This window comes from Notechis scutatus, chromosome Z, assembly GCF_049901735.1.
Source record: "Notechis scutatus isolate UNSWTSFEM ecotype Mainland chromosome Z, rNotScu1.2, whole genome shotgun sequence".
NCBI lineage: Eukaryota > Metazoa > Chordata > Lepidosauria > Squamata > Elapidae > Notechis > Notechis scutatus.
The window spans coordinates 5,135,728-5,154,110 of NC_142025.1; the positions used below are offsets into that span (position 1 = coordinate 5,135,728).

The 18,383-nt window shown below is 41.5% G+C and overlaps 1 protein-coding gene across 1 annotated transcript in view; it reads left to right on the plus strand.

The window, feature by feature from the left end:
* Positions 1–1,898: 1,898 nt before the first annotated feature.
* OXSR1 (oxidative stress responsive kinase 1) overlaps positions 1,899–18,383 on the plus strand; it is a 96,068-nt gene continuing 79,583 nt past the window's right edge. Inside the window, exons 1-2 of the mRNA XM_087946383.1 lie at positions 1,899–2,137; positions 17,883–17,995. Of these exons, the coding sequence (XP_087802509.1) occupies positions 2,065–2,137; positions 17,883–17,995 (186 nt within the window). The 5' untranslated portion in view covers positions 1,899–2,064. The remainder of the gene's footprint in view (positions 2,138–17,882; positions 17,996–18,383) is intronic.

Genomic DNA, 18,383 nt, shown 5'->3' on the forward strand with positions numbered 1-18,383 from the left:
GCTGGTCTTTCCAGCTACACTGGCCTGACCAGCAGAGCCCCTGAAAGAGAGTCGAGAGAAAGTATTTGCCCCTTCTGAATAACAGGTGGCCTGTTCACTCTCAGACTGGATTCAACTTTTTTACATTTGCACACACCATTTTTTTAGGGGTTATCATGGTTTTTTTCTATCACCTTTCTGCCATTCAACTCCAAGGGCGAATGTACAGTTCTATCATAGAATGTAAAGTGGAAAGGGACTTTTGAGGTCATCGAGCCCAACCCCCTGCCCTGTACATGAATCCATTACCGCAGCATCCATGAGAAATGGCTGCCCAGCCTCTGTTCAATCATGAGGCTTTTTTTTGTCATTGAATTTCCTGTTGTCCCAGATGTTTCCATGTCTTGTAGACTTCCATTCCCAGAATTCCCGAGCCAGCATGGCTGGCTCGTGAGTTCTGGGAGTTGAAGTCCACAAGTCACAAAAGGGCCATCATTCCTAACTCTTGTTTTAATGCATCATGTCTTGTCACCTTGGAATAAACCAGCTCTGTCTCTCGGAAGAATGCATCTGTGCGTTCAACTGTTTCTTTTGAACAACTATCCAGTGTAAGAGAAAGACACTTTGTGCACGCTAGGGGCAATTGGATCAAAAATGATGAAGTGCAGAATGTAAATTCCAGAGACCAATTAGGACAGACAGGCATACTTCGAATTTTTTTCCTAGATTCCCTCCCACTCTGAGCAGGAAAGGAGAACCTTAAAAGAAGCCAAATTGCAGCAAAAGATAGACTTGCAGCTATTCATTTAATGATCGAAGTTACAATGGCACTAAAAAAAAAAAAGGTGACTTTTGACCATTTTTTCACACTACTGCAGCAACCTCATGGTCATGCGATCAAATTTTCAGGTGCTTGGCAACAGGTATATATTTAGGAAGGTTGCAGTGTCCTGGGTTCATGTGATCTCTTTTGAGACTTTCCTTTAAACAAAATCAATAGGGAAGTCAGGTTCACTTAACTGTCTGACCCACTTAACAACTGCAGTGCTCCACTTAACAAACGTGGCAAGAATGAAGCAAAATTTACTGAATTTACTTAACTGATGGTTTAATAATGGCAATTTTGGGCTCTATTGTGGTCATAAATCCATAAGGACTTTTAGGTAATACTGTAATTTACAGCTAGTCTTCAACTTACCTCCACAAATGAGCCCAAAATTTATCTTGTGAAGTGAAATACTTTAAAGTGAATTAGTCCCATTTTATGACTTTTCTTGCAACATTTGTTAAGTGAATCACGGCAGTTAAATTAGTAACATAGTTGTAAAGTTGTAGTTGTAAAGTGAATCTGTATTCTCCATTGACTTTGCTCGTCAGAAAGTGGTGAAATGACTCTTGGAGACGGCAACCGTCTTAAATAGTCGTTGTCAAGCATCTGGATGTAAATCACGTGACCACTGGGATTCTGCAATGGTCATAAGTGTGAAAAATGGTCATAAGTCACTATTTTCGAACGGTCGCTAAAGGAAGTGTTGTTCAATCGAGGATGGCCCGCGCTTCCATTTCTCAACGTTAATCCCACCCCATGCAGCGAAGGCGGGGTTAGAGCGTTATTGGCAGCGCCCTCAGTCAATAACCGAGACAGACTCTTTTTTTGTTCGCCAATCTCCGCCCAACCTCTGTAGCCCAAGGGGCGGGGCTTCGAGCCGCTCGGCGCAGGCGCCATCTTGTGAGTGGCGACGTTCTGGCCACTCTCGCTCTTTCTAGCGGGGGGAGTTCAGGAGGAGGGGCGTGTTTCCCACGTGAAAGGGGGAAAAAAAGCATCGAGGAGAGGAGGGGGGTTGAGCTTATGAGCGAGGGGAGGGGCGCCGCCGAGGTGGCGACACGCTCAAGATGGCGCCCGCGGAAGCCCCTCCTCCCCGGGGCGTGCGTGCCGTGCGCGTGACGTCACCGCTCCTGGGCAAGGGCAGGTGGGAAGGCAGACCGGGCGAAGTTTGGCCCTGCGAGGCGGTGGTGTGGCTGTGCCCGGCTGTGCCTGGCCCAGCTTCTTCTCTCGCCGTCCCAGCTCCGGAGCCCGAGGCTGCCATGGCTGCGGAGGACTCCGGCTCGCTGCCCTGGTCCATCGACAGGGATGACTACGAGCTGGAGGAGGTGATCGGTGAGTCGGGGCTAGGCCCGGTGGATGGGCAGAAGGGGGCGTGCGTGCCCGGTGCCCGCCGGCGCCAGGGAAGCCGATCCCCGGCGGCGGCAAGGACGGCTTTGGGCAGCGGGGCTGGGATCGCCTGGGGTCCTAGGAGCGGCGGGTGGGGTGGGGTGGGCGTCCTTCTGCCTATCCCTCTGCAGGCACCGGGTGCAAAAGAGGCGCAGCCCCATGCAGCCCCCTCCTCGCCTGCTGCCCTCCCAGTAGTGGGGAGGGGGGATAGAGAAGATCAGGGAAGACCCTTCCCATTCTCCCAGGTCCGAGGTTGCACGTCCGTGGTGGGAGTGGGCTACGGCTCTTGGCAGACTTGGGAGTCAAGGAAGGGGGCGGGGGGCTGCAGTTGCCACCCGACCCTCGGTGGAGCACAAGGTGACCTCCTGGTCTCCTGTGCTTTTGCGGGGGGTTTGCCTTTGGGACGGCAAGGAGGTACGGATTCCTCCTGGAGACGGGATGTTCGGTGTCCTGGTCTTTGGAATGGGATTGGGACTTTTAATCAATTCAAATAGGGACCTTGGAGGTCTTCTAGTCCAGCCCCCTCCTCAAGCAGGAGTCCCTATGCCATTTCAGACAAGCATCTTGTCCTCTCTTCTTAAAAAAACCAAGTGTAGTGGAGCACCCCACAACTTCTTGAGGGAAAAGCCCTTCCGCTGGTTAATTGTTCTCAAGGTTAGGAAGTTTCTCCTTCTGTTCCAGGTTGCTTTTGTCCTTGCAGACGGGGGGTGAGGGGATGTTAGCCTTGAGGGCAGGAGGGGCTGAAGTCGGTCTGGTGGGCTCCCGTGGGCAGTTGATGGGCTCCGTGGAGATTCTCATGGTTTTCCCAAAGGTGCTTTTCCTGAAGATAGAACTGAACCGAAGAAGCCTCTTGGATGAGAAGCGAAACATCTTCAAGGAAAAAGAAAGGAAGCCCAGTTGCCTCTTGAAAAAAAAAAAAAGCACTTTTGGGACAGACATTGGACTAAATGGACCATCGGCCCAATCCAGCAGGGTACTGCTTATGTTGTTAATTCTTCCTTTCCCCCCTGTCTGAAGGCCATCTGCTGGGAGACGCCTGAGCTTCCTTTGGTTGGCCACCAGGGGTTCAGGCTGCGAGGTTAGATGGGTCCCGGGTCCCATCCATCCTTCCGGGCACAGCTTCTGTTCTGAAGTTTAGGAGGGAAGCAGGAGAAACCCTCGTCTTTGAAGTGAAGAAACGATCCGCTGTCCTTGTAAATGCTGCTTTTAATCAGCGTCTTGTCCTTCCCTTGAAAGTGCTATGCAAGAATTAAAAACCTGCCCTCCGAGAGGTTTGGCAAAGGATACGTTGCTTGTGTTTTGAGATATGTGTGTCTGGTCTTAAACTAAAAGGCATACCCACTCCAGCTCAGTCTTTTTATTTTAAGTGCACATAGCCTTTAATTCCATTCCTGAGGCATGCACTGATAGTTACGATGATGAGTATGTTGTGTTTTTTGGGTGCTGGGGTTCCTATAAATTATGACCATTGATGTTAGCTTGAGTATTCATTAGGACTAAAGGAAGTGCCTTGCATTTTTAGAATAACTCAGCTTGAAGTTTCTCCCTCTCTCACTCCCTTCCCCAATTAATACTTGGGGGATGAATTTTTTTTTTGAATACTTGTGGTTTAAAGACTTTGAGGCTCTAATTTTGTTTGCAGTTAGGATTCATTGTCCTCAAACTTTCTCCAGCTGCAATTTTAGAAATACTGTGTATAAGAAAGAATTTGTACTTTTTAATGTTTTGGCTAGCATGGACACTGGGCATTTTGGTTGTGGCTATATTTCAGTTCTCAGGAATGTCTTGAAGATCAAGAAGAAATGACATGGAAGATATGGCAGCCTTAGAGAGGTTTGTTTCCAACTCTTCAGGGACTGCAGGAAAGTGGGTGCTTGTTCATCCTTCTTAAGAGGAAACTGAGGCTCCTAAAATTACTTCAGATATTGGGGTTGCTCATCATGCTAATCTGTTTTATAGCCCATTTTTCTTGGCTTAGTATGTTCAAACTCATCTTGTTTTGGTTCATTCAAGAAGGAACTTGAATAAGCCCAGCTGGACGGATCCTTTGCAACTGATATCTTACCTGAAACCTTAATTTATAATAAAGTATGATTGTACATCATACCGAGCCAAAATCAAACCAACTCGTCAGGGCATTGTCTAAATTCTGGGCTTTCCCACTGTGGTTGCTATGTTCTGCTTCTGCAATCAAATCTAATAATCTAAGAAAGATGTCCTATTTGCTAGTTTCTTATACCCTTCATTACATGCCTGCTATCCTTAGTTTAGCGTAGCATGTGAACTTGCCCATTGTAGGTTAGTACGATTTGTGAATCAGACCATTATGATTTGATCTACAGATCATGGTTTAAACCAGGGTGTCCACCTTGGCAACTTTAAGACTTGTGGACTTCAACTCCCAGAATTCCTCAGCCAGCTTTGCTGGCTGAGGAATTCTGGGAGTTGAAGTCCACAAGTCTTAAAGTTGCCAAGGTTGGACACCCTTGGTTTAAACACTATGTGAATTAAATAATTTGTTGCTATTCACAATTTCTCAGTGTTTATGAAAACTCTTATTCCTACCCTTACTGAGGCTTGGTCTTGGCAAATGGATCCGTTATGGGTCGAACTTTGCTACTTTCAGCAAGGGAGACATTGCCCTTTCTGAACCACATCTAGTCTGTTTCTTAAGTTGAATTTTGTCTAAGATGAATGCAAAGCCTGTGTTCTTTGTTCCCCACCTTCAGAGAACACAAACAGTGACTTTTTGAGGTATCTGAGAGGGAAAAAATATAAGAAAAATTCAACACAGGAACGCTGTTTATAAGCTTTGCATTCTTGTGCTTTTCTATGCTTTATCTAGCTGGGCAATCTTCTGATATAACTTGGTTTAACAAGTATAAACCCACCATGATGGTTTATCCAGCAAGCCTTGGATTAACCTGATTTGAGAACACAAGCATATCTTGGTACTATCAGTGGGGCTAAGCCTGGATTAGATTTCTACATCACTGCGCATCAAGGAACCTATGTGTCTGTCATTCGGGGACACTTGCATCGGTATTCCTTTTATATTTCTGCAAATATGTAGGTAGTCATCAACTTACAACAGCCGGTCGTTTAGTGACGGTTCAAAGTTAGAGTGCCACTGAAAAATATGACTTACAGCTGTTTTTCACAGTTACGACCTTTGCAGCATTTGATATGAGGCTTGGCAAATGTCTCACTTTTATGACAGTTGCAGTATGATCCCCTTTTGCGACCTGACAAGCAAAGTCAATGGGGAAGCCAGATTCACTTAACAACCCTGTCACTAACTTATCAACTGCAGTGATTCACATAATAACTGTGGCAAGAAAGATCACGAAATGAGGCAAACCACACTTAACAAATGTCTCACTTAACGACAGAAATTTTGGGCTCAGTAGGATGTGAACTTCTGCACAAGGCGCAGTTGGGATTTGGAAGGGGGGTGTGTGTGTGTGTGTGTCATCCTTTCTGCAACTGTCTGCAACCTACACTTTTCCATCAACCCCTTCACAGTTTAGGTATGTGGTGATGATACCCATGCGTCGTAGGCAAATCTAAATCAAGATTTTGGGTAGATCTGTCTTTAAAGAGATCCACTGGGACCATCTAGACTTGACAAAATCCCATACATTTTGCGGATAAACTTACTCAGCATGATTATGCCTGAATAGGAAAAAAAACTGTGGGTATCAGTTCTCATTCTCCTGACTGACTGACAGTATAAGTGCTGCCTGAAAAGCTTCCGTTTCTTCTGTTGGAGGTGATCTTCCTCATGAATTTGGACAATACAGGTAGTCCTTAACTTACAACAGTTCATTTAGTGACAGAAGTAATAACAGCACTGAAAAAAAGTGACTTAGGACCGTTTTTCACACTTACGACCGTTGTAGCATCCCCACGGTCACGAGATTAACATTCAGGCGCTTGGCAACTGATTTGCCTTTATGATGCTTGCAGTATCTCGGGGTGATGGCGACCTTCTGACAAGCAAAGTCAACGGGGAAGCCAGATTCAAGTAATCGCTGCGTTACTACATTGAACATCTGCAGTGATTCTTTTTGTGGCAAGGAAGGTTGTAAAATGGAGCAAAATTCATTTAGCAACTGTCCCGCTTAGCGGCATAAATTTTAGGCTCAATTGTGGTCACAGACTGTAGGTACCAGGGAAGAGTAGCTACCAGCAGTCTAGGGGCTGGTGGACATTGGAAAGAGGAAATCCATGAAATTAAGTTACCACAATTGAACTCTACTGCATGATGTGACACATTTTTTTCATTGAGGAACACACATAGGTCAACTTTCAAAGGTTGCCTCATTTCCCTCTCTGGCTTCTTTCACACCCTGCTTTTATCGGTCTTGACCCTTCTGTAGAAAGAGAATGGTGGTGATATGGGAAATCAGTGTTGGGGGAAGAGAATGATTTAATCCTGGCGTTTAGAGTCTTGAGTTTCTCCAGATCATTATTTCATTACTGTGGCAACTTGAAAATGTGTGGACTTTAGCTCCCAGAAATCCCCAGCCATCCTCGACTCCCAAAGAATTCTGGGTATTGAAGTCCATGCGTTTTCTTCAAGTGGAGCAGCATTGCTCCAGATATACTAGCCATTTCCCAGAATTCTCAGCAATAGCCAGTCTGGCAAGGAATCCTGGGAATTCAAGCTCATATGCCTGGACGACAGCATGGTTGAAGAATATTAAAAAGTAAAATTACGTACAGGTAGTCCTTGACTTACAACATTCATTTGGTGACTGTTTGTAGCTACAGCAGCACTGAAAAAAAATGACTTACGACCATTTTTCACACTTGGGACCATTGCAGCATCTCCAGGGTCACATGATCAAATTCGGATATTTGGTAATTGATATTTATGTCCCTTGCAGTGCCTTGAGGGCCACATGATTCCCTTTTGCGACCTTCTGATAAGCAGAATCAATGGGGGAAGTGAGATTCACTTAACAACGGTAGCAACAGAAATATTCAGGGCTGCCTGTAATGGTTTAACCCAAGTTTAAGTCACGTCCTCCCACTTCTTCAAACAATAGTGAACCCCTTGGTCCTGCAACATGTCTACTTTGGTTCCAGGAGACAAGCTTCCTTTAAGATGTGTTCATTTGTGTCTTAGTTATCCTTTCTCCTCTTCCACAGCTAAACTCAAACCTCCTCCTGCACAATATGAGCAGTCTGGTTCTAATTTTTCTCCTTTCAGTTCTTTTAAAATTAGAACTAGGTCTGGTCTTATGGTCCTTCCAAGAACTAGTAATGGAGGGATGGTTGTTGGCAGCCTCACAGAAAACAAAAAATCTGACTGTCTTCCCTTGCTTTCATATGTTTCATATTTCTTTTCAAAATGTGGCGGCGAATGAAATGCAAAGATTGTTCTTTCCCCATAGACCCTACCACCTCTGTTTCTTCACCGGCTGGTTTCAGCCATTTAGCCCATCTGCTTTTTGAAATTTCTCTTTTCTTTCCTCTTTATCCTTCCCCCTCAATTCCCAAATGCTTTTGAACAGCCAGGATGTGGCTAAAATCCTTGAGAAGAGCACATGCAGTTCGTAGGAAGACAGGCTAAAGGTCAAGAACATTGCCTATATTCCTTATATTTATGCCCTTCCATCCTATTTTAACAAACCCTAGTTTTGTCTGTTTTTGCAATTCCCATCTCTTTCCTACCCCTTCAAGAAAGGTGCAATTGAAAACAGGTTCATTATTTTTCTCTTCACTCCGCTTTCAATCTCGCAACAGGATACAGAAGTAGGCAGTGAAAGTTGTGTATTAATAGTCTATCCTTTGGCAATAAAACAAAGTGTTGTATTTGCACCAGGAAATAGAGAAGAATATATTTAAAAAAAAAAATGAAACTGCAACTGCATCTATAAAAGCACAATTCCGGAAAACTCCCTTACTTTGAATTGGCTGAAATCTCTCAAGAACTGCTCAATCGCATCCAAGAATTAGCTGAAAGTCTGGCTGAAACCTTATGTGTCATTTGGTGAGACACCCTGGAAAATTGGGAAGATGGCAGACGTGCAGATTTTCCGAAAGGGGAGGAGAAAGCTCTAATGCAGTGCTTTTCATCCCGTGGTACGTGTACCACTGGTGGAAGTTTGGCACCTGGCAGGTGGTTACACGTACAACCGGTTGAAAAGTACTGTAAGAAAGGTTAAAAAAAAAAAAGAAGGCGGAGGAATGAGCCGAAGCTGTGGCTGCATGGCACAGGTTTGAGCTGGAGTTGCGAAACAGCCTGAACTGTATGGAAGATAAGAGGAGGAGAAAGCGGGGGAGAGAGGGGAGGATATAAAAGGAGGAGGTTTGGGGGGGAAAGGGAGGAAAAAAAAAAAGACAGGGAAAGAGAAGGATGGAGAAAGAGAGACAGAGAAGGGGAGAGAGTCCTTTGAGGCAAGCAGAGGGAGAGAAGGGGATAGGGCAGTGCAACGATTAATGTCAATGAAACAGGTACAAGTTTCCTATTAAAAGATCAGAGGATCATTGGTTGCCCTCTCCCCTCTTTGGAAGAGCTTTATAGCTCCCGCTGCCTTAAGGAAGTTCAAAACGTTCTCAAAGATCCATCTCATCCTGGGAACCTCCCCTTTTTTTTAACTATTACCATCTGGCAGAGGGTACAGAATAATAAAAACAAGGACAAATAGGCTGAGAAACAGCTTCTATCCCAGGGCAAGTAACTCTTTATTTATTTTATTTATTTATTTATTTGATTTGCCAATTGTTTACTCTGTTGAATTCTACCGTATAGTGCAATATTAATGCAGTATCAGGGGTTTTCAGTTCAATGTGTGGAGGGTGAAGAATGTGTGTTTGTCTTTATTTTCATGGTCATGATGTGCACTGAAGATGGTGTTTGATTTCGTTGTACGAGGTGCAATGACAATAAAGTAAACTAAACAAAACTAAACTAAACTAAAAGAGTGGTAAGTGGGTGTACAGATGGTCCTGAACCTACGGTCACAATTGAGACCAGAATTTATGTTTTCTTAGTGAAAAGTTCATTAAATGAGTTTTGTCCCATTTTATGAGTTTTATTGCCACATTCATTAAGTGAATCTCTACTGTTGCTAAATTAGTAACCTGGTTGTTAAGTGAATCTGGTTTTCCCCATTGACTTCGCTTGTCAGAAGGTCGCAAAAGGGGATCACACTGCAACTATCATAAAAGTGAGACATTTGCCAAGCCTCATAATCAAATGCTGCAAAGGTCGTAACTGTGAAAAACAGCCATAAGTCATATTTTTCAGTGGCACTATAACTTTGAACCGTCATTAAACGACCGGCTGTCAGAAGGTTGCAAAAGCAGGTCACATGATCCCTGGGACACTTCGCCATTATAAATATGAACCAGTTGTCAGGCATCCAAATGTAAATCACATGACCCTGGGAATGCTGCAGCAGTTATAAGGCCGAAAAATGGTCATAAGTTACTTTTTTCAGTGCCATTGTAACTTCGAACAGTCCCTAAACAAACTTCCCTAAACAAACAGTCCCTAAACAGTCCCTAAACAAACTACAGGACTACCTGTACTTTTATCACTTTTTTTCTTTTTTCTTTTTTTTGGTCATCAAGTTTTTGACACCTTGTTAGGCAACTGGTGGTACTTGAATATTGCCATGTCCTAAAATGCAGCTGGTTGTAAATGCGGGCGACGTGACCAGGGGGAAACCATCAGATCTTCAGAACTGGGTTATAAGTAATCCTTGGGGAGGTCTGCAGTAATTTTAAACGGCACATTAAGCGACTGGTCATAAGTCGAGGACTACATCGGGTGCTGCTTTTGATTCACCTGGGCTCCACCTATTTCTGGATTCCAGGTAATTGGAACAGGTTCAGAGAAGGGCAAGAGGAGAGCAAGAAGCTCAGCCCTCCGAAGAGAGATTCAAGGAGACGGGTGGGTCTGGCCTTGGGAAGATGGCAGGGAAAGTGGGGCGGGGCGGGTAGGATTACATTCTTTTAATCAGATGTCATAGAGCAGAGGTGGGCAACTGTGGTCCCTTCATGACTTGTGAACTTCAACTCCCAGAATTTCTGAGCCAGCAAAGCTGGCTCAGGAATTCTGGGAGTTGAAGTCCACAAGTCTTAAAGTGGCCAAGGTTGGAGACCCCTGTTCTAGGACAATCTCCTTCTCAAGCATCATCTTAAACAAATGGCTGTCCAATCTCTTCTTAAAAACTTCTAGTGTTGGAGCATTCACAACTTCTAGAGGCAAGCTGTTCCATTGGTCAATTGTCCTGCCTTCAGGTGCTTTGGAGAATAGCTTGACTCCCTGTTCTCTTGTGGCAGCTCCTCAAATATTGGAAGACTGCTATCATGTCAAAGAGTTGCTGAACATCGAAAAAAAGGAAGCCCCCTTGTGAATGTCCTTGCGTTATCCAGAGCACAACAGAGGTGTGTGTGTGTGGGGAAGCTATTACTCAGCACGATATCTGATTAATTCCGTTTCCAAAGATGGCAGTTATGTCCGTGTCATGAGCTGGGATTAGCCCAAAGTGACAAATGATGCCTGAGCTTCTGTGGGCTTAAAATGTGCAAGTCCCTCCACTTCTAGGGGCAGCTGCTGGTTTAAATGGACTGTCGATCTCGTTCACCCCTAATTGTCTTCCATGCCTTCAATCCCATGGAAAAGATAGTAAACACAGGTAGTTCTGGACATAACGACCACAATTGAGCCCAAAATTTATGTTGCTATGTGAAACATTTGTTAAGTGAGTTTTTCCCCGTTTTACGACCTTTCTTGCTACAGTTGTTAAGTGAATCATTGTAGTTGTTAAGTTACTAACCTGATTGTTAAGTGAATCTGGCTTCCCCATTGACTTTGCTTGTGAGAAGGTCACAAAAGGGGATCATATATCTCAGGGGCACTGCAACCATCACAAATGTGAACCAGTTGCCAAGCATCCAAATTTTGACCAAGGGTTGTGTGAAAAATGGTCATAGGTCATTTTTTTCAGTGCTGTTGTAACTTTGAATGGTCACTAAATAAATTTTTGTAAGGGAAAGACTACCTGTAGTGATACTGTATTGAGTTGGCCCCATTCAAAATGTGTCTATGAAGATTCTTAGTCATTGAGGTCATGGTTGTTCCAAAGGTTCTTTTTCCAAAAGGCAGTTGGACTTTCTTAGTTTTTGTCTCAGATTGTAGGGTTTCCTACTGAAGCGGGGGGGCTAGACTAGAAGACCTTCAAGGTCCCTTTCAGCTGAGTTCTGATTGATTGATATTTCATGGAGGAAGCATCTCAAATAGTTTGGGATGTGGTTTTCTTGTGAATTGAACGTTTGCCCTGAAATGGGAGGGCTTCTCTTGTCAGTAAAAATGGGATTGGATGCCAGTCAAGATGTTAAGCTTGTTGGTTCTTCCACATGTTTGAATCCTTTCTCTAGACATTCAGGCTAGCTCACCATAGCCAGAAAGCAGTTTAGGTCATAAAAGCCAGCTCCAATAACCACAGCAGCAGTAGCAGTAAATCTGTCAACAGCTTTCTAATAAATGTCAATCTATCTAAACAATATTGTTTAATCTGTTGGGTTGGTCCTTTGGGTGCCTCCGAATAGGTGATTCATCCTTTCAAATCAATTTGTCTCCCTGTCTCCTAACTGCAAGAACAATTTAGGGATTATGTTAATAGAGTTTCTTTTAGTTTGCAAAAATACCTGTATTTTTGGAAGGAGAAGTCTACCTCTGATTTAAGGCAATTGATTCTTTTTGAAAAGTTCGTTATCAACCTTTGAGTTGTTGTAGTTTTTGTTGTTGTTTAAGGACAATAAACTGGCAAGTAATAGTATGAATATAGGTAGTCCTTGACTTACAACCAGAATTGAGCCCAAAATATTTTGTTGCTAAGTGAGATATTTTAGTGAATTTTGCCCCATTGCAGCGGTCATGAGTCAGTTGCCAAACATCTGAATTTTGATCATGTGACCATTGGGATGCTGTAAAGGTCGTAAGTGTGAGAAACGTCCATAATGGCATACAGTGCCATTGTGACTTCAAACGGTTGCTAAACAAATGGCTGTAAGTGGAGGACTACCTGTATTTGAATATGTGCTGCAACTTCTACTTTTCTCTGTTTTTGCTTCTATTCTCCATTTGTTCTTTCTGCTCCTGAACAATTCTGGAACAACACAGCCACTTAAGAAATTATAGTGATGTCTGTATTTACATTTTTCTTCTGCGTCTGCCTGCTTGCTTTCCTTGAGCTTGGAAGAAACATGGTGTATTTTGGGGGAAGGGGGGGAGTATGTGTGCCAAAGGGCCCCGTTCATTTGTCTATGACAGTACAAAGTATTTTTAGCAAAGTATTTACAAGAGAAGCCTGCCTTTTAAAATTCTCTTTCTTTTGCAAATTTAATTGAAGGGCTGGCCAGGACAAAAATATGTTGAAGAGGGGAGGAGGGAAGGGAAGGATGAAGAAAGGGAAAGGAGGGAAAGGAAAGGAAGGATGAAGAAAGGGAAGGGAGGGAAGGATGAGGGAAGAGAAGGGAAGGGAGGATGAGAGAAGGAAGGGGGAAGCAAAGAAGGAAAAAGGGGGAAGAAAGGAGGTAGGAAGGGTAGTGGGAGGAAGCAAAGCAGGGCTGGATATGCTTAATCTAGAAAGAGTATATATTGTAAATAGAAAAATAAATTGTAATGGCAAAAGAACTTCAATAATGTCAACATTTCCTTAAGGAGAGAAACAGAATGACTTTGGATAGGCAAAAATGCAGCGGGAGTGGGACTGACTTTCAATTTCTTGCCAGCTTCCCCATTGACTTTGCTTGTGGAAAGCTGAATCATTTGTTGGAAATCATGACCATGTGACTGTGGGATGCCGCAATGGCTACAACTTTGTAAATAAAACTGAATTGAACATTGGGGGAATTTCAATTCCAGAGAAGTCCGGATTTCTTCCCCCCCCGCCCCCCATTTTTTTTTATTTTTTAACAACAAACACAAAACATAAAACCATCTTTCCATTGTACAGTGTGCTGGTTGGTACATATTTCTTGTGGACAATATCAACAGTCTTTCCCTTCTAAATGCATTATTAAAATTCATATTATATAAGTCAACTATCCATATTATATTATTATTAACTCCTTATTAGACTTTAATTGTAAATTACATCATCCTTTTTGAGCAAATCTCAATTTTTACATATCCCGGTTCATAATATCATCCATTTCATTGTAATCAATTATAACATATTACATTGTCTTATCTTTACTATATTATATTTATATTGTATTATATTTTATTTCCCTATTTTCTTACCTAGCCATTCATAAAATAAACCCCAAATTTTATAATACCCTTTGTCTTCTTTCTCTCTAATTGCTAATGTCAGTTTACTCATTTCTGCACATTCCATTATTTTCTTAATCACCTTCTCTTCTATTGGAATTTTATCACTTTTCCAATTTTTGGCAAATACAATTCTAGCTGCTGTCAAAACATTTATAATTAAGTATATCAATTCTTTCCTGTAACCTTCAGGTAAGATACCCAATAAAAGTATCTCTGGTTTCAAGTCTATATGCAGTTTTGTCATTTTTTTCCAGCCATGTAAGAATTTTAGTCCAGTATCTCTTGGCTTCCACACACACCCACCACATATGATAGTATGATCCAGGTATCTGAAGTCCGGATTTTTTGTGCATTGTTTAAGTTAGTGGCTTCTAGGGGCCAAAAATTGTTGCAGTATAGTGACCCATTTGACTTAACATGAAGGTACAAACAGACAAACAGTTAAAGACAATGAGAGTTTTAATGCTGGATGGATGGATGGATGGATGGATGGATGGATGGATGGATGGATAGATAGATAGATAGATAGATAGATAGATAGATGCTTTTCCTACTTTGTAACATTCAAATCAATTTCAGAGTATACTCTACCTGACTCTGTGGTTTCTTCCCCAAACCCCAAAAACTTTAACCTGAGACTGTCTACTATTGACCTCACCCCTTTCCTAAGAGGTCTGTAGGGGGCGTGCATAAGCGCACCAACGTGCCTACCGTCCCGGTCCTATTTCTTTTATTTTTCTTATGTGTGTCCCTGTATTCATAACTATGTTTATCCTTATACCTATTATCTTGTAAGCGATTGACAAATAAAATAAATAAAAATAAAAATAGAGCCATGCAGACTTCCGGTTTGCAACCTTTCGGCGGCGGCAAGGATTTGCGGCCGCGCGATCCCTGCTGCGTTCACCGCCAAGGTTCCCCCGATCCATTTGGATCTGGGGGATATAGCTGCCCGCAGAGGCAGCTGAAGACAGGGGGATCTGGCAAGGGGTTTGGGGTGTCGCAAACCCCCTCCCCAGCCGGCTAAACCCCTTTTCCCGAGGCGGAGGAACGGGCGGTCAGCAATGGCCGCCACGAAGAAAGCTGCAGCCGGACAAGCAGGTGCCAGGAGGGAGGAAGCTGAAAGAAAAGTGAAAGTTGATTCTAACCGGGACAAGACGGGAGAAAATGACCTGGAATCTTGAAGGCTGCTAAGTATATATTGTTCCCTGTGAGAGTTTTAAGCTGCGAATATTCTAAAGGGGAAAGTTTTTTTTGTTCTACTCTCCTTCCTAAAGTGACAGCGGAAAAAAACAACCCTTTTTGGCTGTGAGTGGGAAGGGAGAGTGAAAAAAAGAATTAGAGCAAAATTTGAAAATAAGGAGAAGATTGCCTAGAATTATAAAGAGTTTAAAAACTTCCAAAAATATATTTGAAAAGGATTTGTGATTACTTTAACCCCATAAAGAGAAAGTGAAGAATAAGAAGGTATCTAAAAGAAATGGTCTGTTTGGATTGTTTGGTGACTTTGGAACCTTTGGAAATTACTTCTGATTAAATCATCTGGGTGGTTGTTTGGAAAAACTTTTTCTTTACACAATGGCATCATCTATGGATGAATTGGAACTTATATATCAAAAATTTGAAAGAGAAAAACAAGGAGGGGAAGATGGTCTTGACACTATTTTTCAATACTTAGAAATGGCGGTTTATACTTATGTGAAGCAGAATGAGGATGATGGGGACAAAGAAGGAGAAGCCATCTTTGATGAACAAATGACTTTGACTGGAGAAGAGAAAAAGCAAGAGAAAAAGGGAAAAAGGTCTTTAAGATCTGGAAAAATAGCCCAAAAAGAGAAGAATAAGGTGAAAAGGGGACATTATGTTAAGAAACAAAAGAAAGGGGGAAAGCAGAATAAAAGGGAGGTGGAGAGACAAGGGGTTAAAGAGGACAAGGAGAAGAAGAAACAAGAAAGAAAGGAAGGGATGAGAAGTCCTAATGGTGGGGAGCAAGATGTTAAGAAGCAATTTTTTTTTAGAGATAATGGATAAACTTTATGGTTAAAGGGATTCTAGAAAGGTACATAAGACTGCATTTTTATACTTGTATTTAGAAGTAAACATAGAAAATTAGAAACAATATGTAACCTAAAATGTGATAAAATATTTAACATAAATTAGTGAAATTTTTGGTTAAGAAAAGGGAGTACTGTAACGAAACATGATTCAAGATTGTGATGTGGGGGTGGGGTAATAATCTTTGAAAAGCATAAGTGTTCCCACAAAGGCATGATATTTAATTGAAATGGATAAAATGTTTAAGATATAAATGATTGTTAATATTAATGATTAGAATATGGTATACTAGCGAAATTTCTTGTGAAATGAGAATTGAAGTAGAAGAAGGAGGTATTTTTTAATGAAATAATGAGCTATAATATCTGATGAGGGATATAATATATAACTATGGAAAATAGGGCTCCCATAAAAGTATGTGATTTAATTGAAAAGTAATGAGTTAAATGTTTAAGATATGAATGAATATTAATACTAATGAATAGATTTGTATTATTTTTGATAATATAGTATAATTTTAGAATGTACCAGACAGAATCCCAATATATGTCATGTGTTTTATATTAAGTATTATAAATGTAGGGGAAAGAGATAAAGGCATCATACTCCATATAGTGTATAGAAGTTTTTTCTTTTTTCTAAAGAAGGAAAATAAAGGGCTGGCTGGAATAGAACAGACAAAGAATAATAAATATTATGATATGAATTGAGAGGAGATAAATAAAATAAAATAAAATTGAGAAAATTTAAAGGAGAGGAGAAGACATATAGAAAACTGAAAATGTTAATAAGATATGAAATGGTATGTAAAATGAATATGAATTTGAATTTGTGTCTGTACCAAGAGTTTTAACCCGGGACTAAGCAACTTTCAGATAAGAGATTTTTTATGCTTTTATGTTTTGTTTTATGTGTATCTATGTATTGTTTGTCTTGAAAATAAAACTTGTTTTAAAAAAAAAAATAGAGCCATGCAATTTGACCATTTGGTTGAGAAAAACTGGTGTGATGATGTTTTATCGAAACAGGAATGAATGCCCTTTGATCTATTGTATTGTGCTGATCTGCTTTGTTGAGGGTGTTCTCTCAACTAAGTTTTTGCCTTTCCTGATACTGCTTTCCCTTTAGCTGTTTGTTTTTTTAAAAGTTTGTTTATTAGCTTTACATTGTTTTGGTTAGGTGCACCAAGGACAATTTTGTAAACAAAGTTGTTCTTGTTTAACATTTTCCCTCTGGGTATAAAAGGCAAAAGGGCATTTGAGAGTCCCTTTATGGGAACAGTTGTTTTGCTTGAAAAATATCCTGGGGAAAGAATCCTTAGTATGTTAATTTAGTATGTAATTGAAATTTGTGGTCAGTGTTTATAGATGTTGTTAAGCTGGAACATTTTTGTTAAGGACTGTGTTTGAATAACAAATAGGTATAGGCAGTCATTCACTTATGAAAAATTGGGAGTGGAATTGAATAAACCATACCAGTCATTATCTATAACTATTAAAACAAACTCTGTGGGCACAAGTGTGAACCCATTTTTCCAATGTGTGGGTTTTTGTGTTTTTTTTGCTTTTTTGTTTTTGCCGGACATGGCGCAGCAGCTGTCCAAATGAAGTCAGAGACACTGACACAAACTTGTAGTGTTATATAAATAAATATATTTTACATTTATATATGCAGCGAACAAGATAGTCAGGCCAACAGGAGCATCGTGAGGTAAATCGCAGAGCCCACAGAAGAAAAAAGGCGGGGGGAAAGGGTAATACCCACCCCGCACCCACAGCAACCAATCACAGCGCAGATTGCCTCACACAAGCGCCAGCCCTTTCCCATCAATCAACTGTAACTATTTGTTCTGGCTCATTGTACAACTCCATTGCTCCAGCTACTAAATTTAAGTAACAAATATCACAATTGCATGACCAGAGGAAGCTGCAACCAGTTATAAATGAGAGTTAGCTGCCAAGTGCCCGAATTGTGATCATATGATCACAAGGAATAATGTGATGGTCATAAGTGTGAGGACTGGTCATAAGCACGAGAACCTGACTTCCCCCCCAGCACTGACATATCTTCGAACAGTCACTAAATAAATGGCTGTAAGTTGAGGACTAGATGTAGTTGTTGCTAGCATTGTCTAACTCAGAGGCCTCCAAACTTGGCAACTTTAAGCCTTGTGGACTTCAACTCCCAGAATTCCTCAGCCAGCAAAGCTGGCTCAGGAATCTGGGAGTTGAAGTCCACAAGGCTTAAAGTTGCCAAGTTTGGGGACCCCTGGCCTAATTCCTCCTTTTTGAGCAAATCTGCCTTCCTAATTTTGTATTTGTGGTTCTTTTTCAGGGAGTGGAGCAACAGCTGTGGTCCAAGCAGCTTATTGTACCCCAAAGAAGGAAAAAGTGGCAATTAAGCGGATCAACCTTGAGAAATGCCAGACCAGCATGGACGAGCTCTTGGTACAAAAATTCCACCCATGTTCTTTCACACTTAATTTAGGGTCTGTAAATCACTATGATTTGGGGTGTGATGGTAATAATTCTTCTTGAGGCAGGGATTGGTTGGAATTTTAGTGGGTCCCTTAGTGTTTTTATTATTATTATTAAAACGTTAGATGAGATAACAGTGTTACTGCTGTTTGACTCTTTTATTGTTTTATTATTTCCTCATTGTTTGCAAGCTTTCAGTTTGCTAGCTTATATACTTTTTGTTAGCTTTCTTGAATATTTTTTGTTTCAGGTTGCCCAGAATTAACTTGGTTGAATTAGTTACAGCCAGATAAATATTTTAAATAAAGGAATTAATGTTCAGTAAATAAAATAGTCCCTTACTTATCCTGTATGAAAA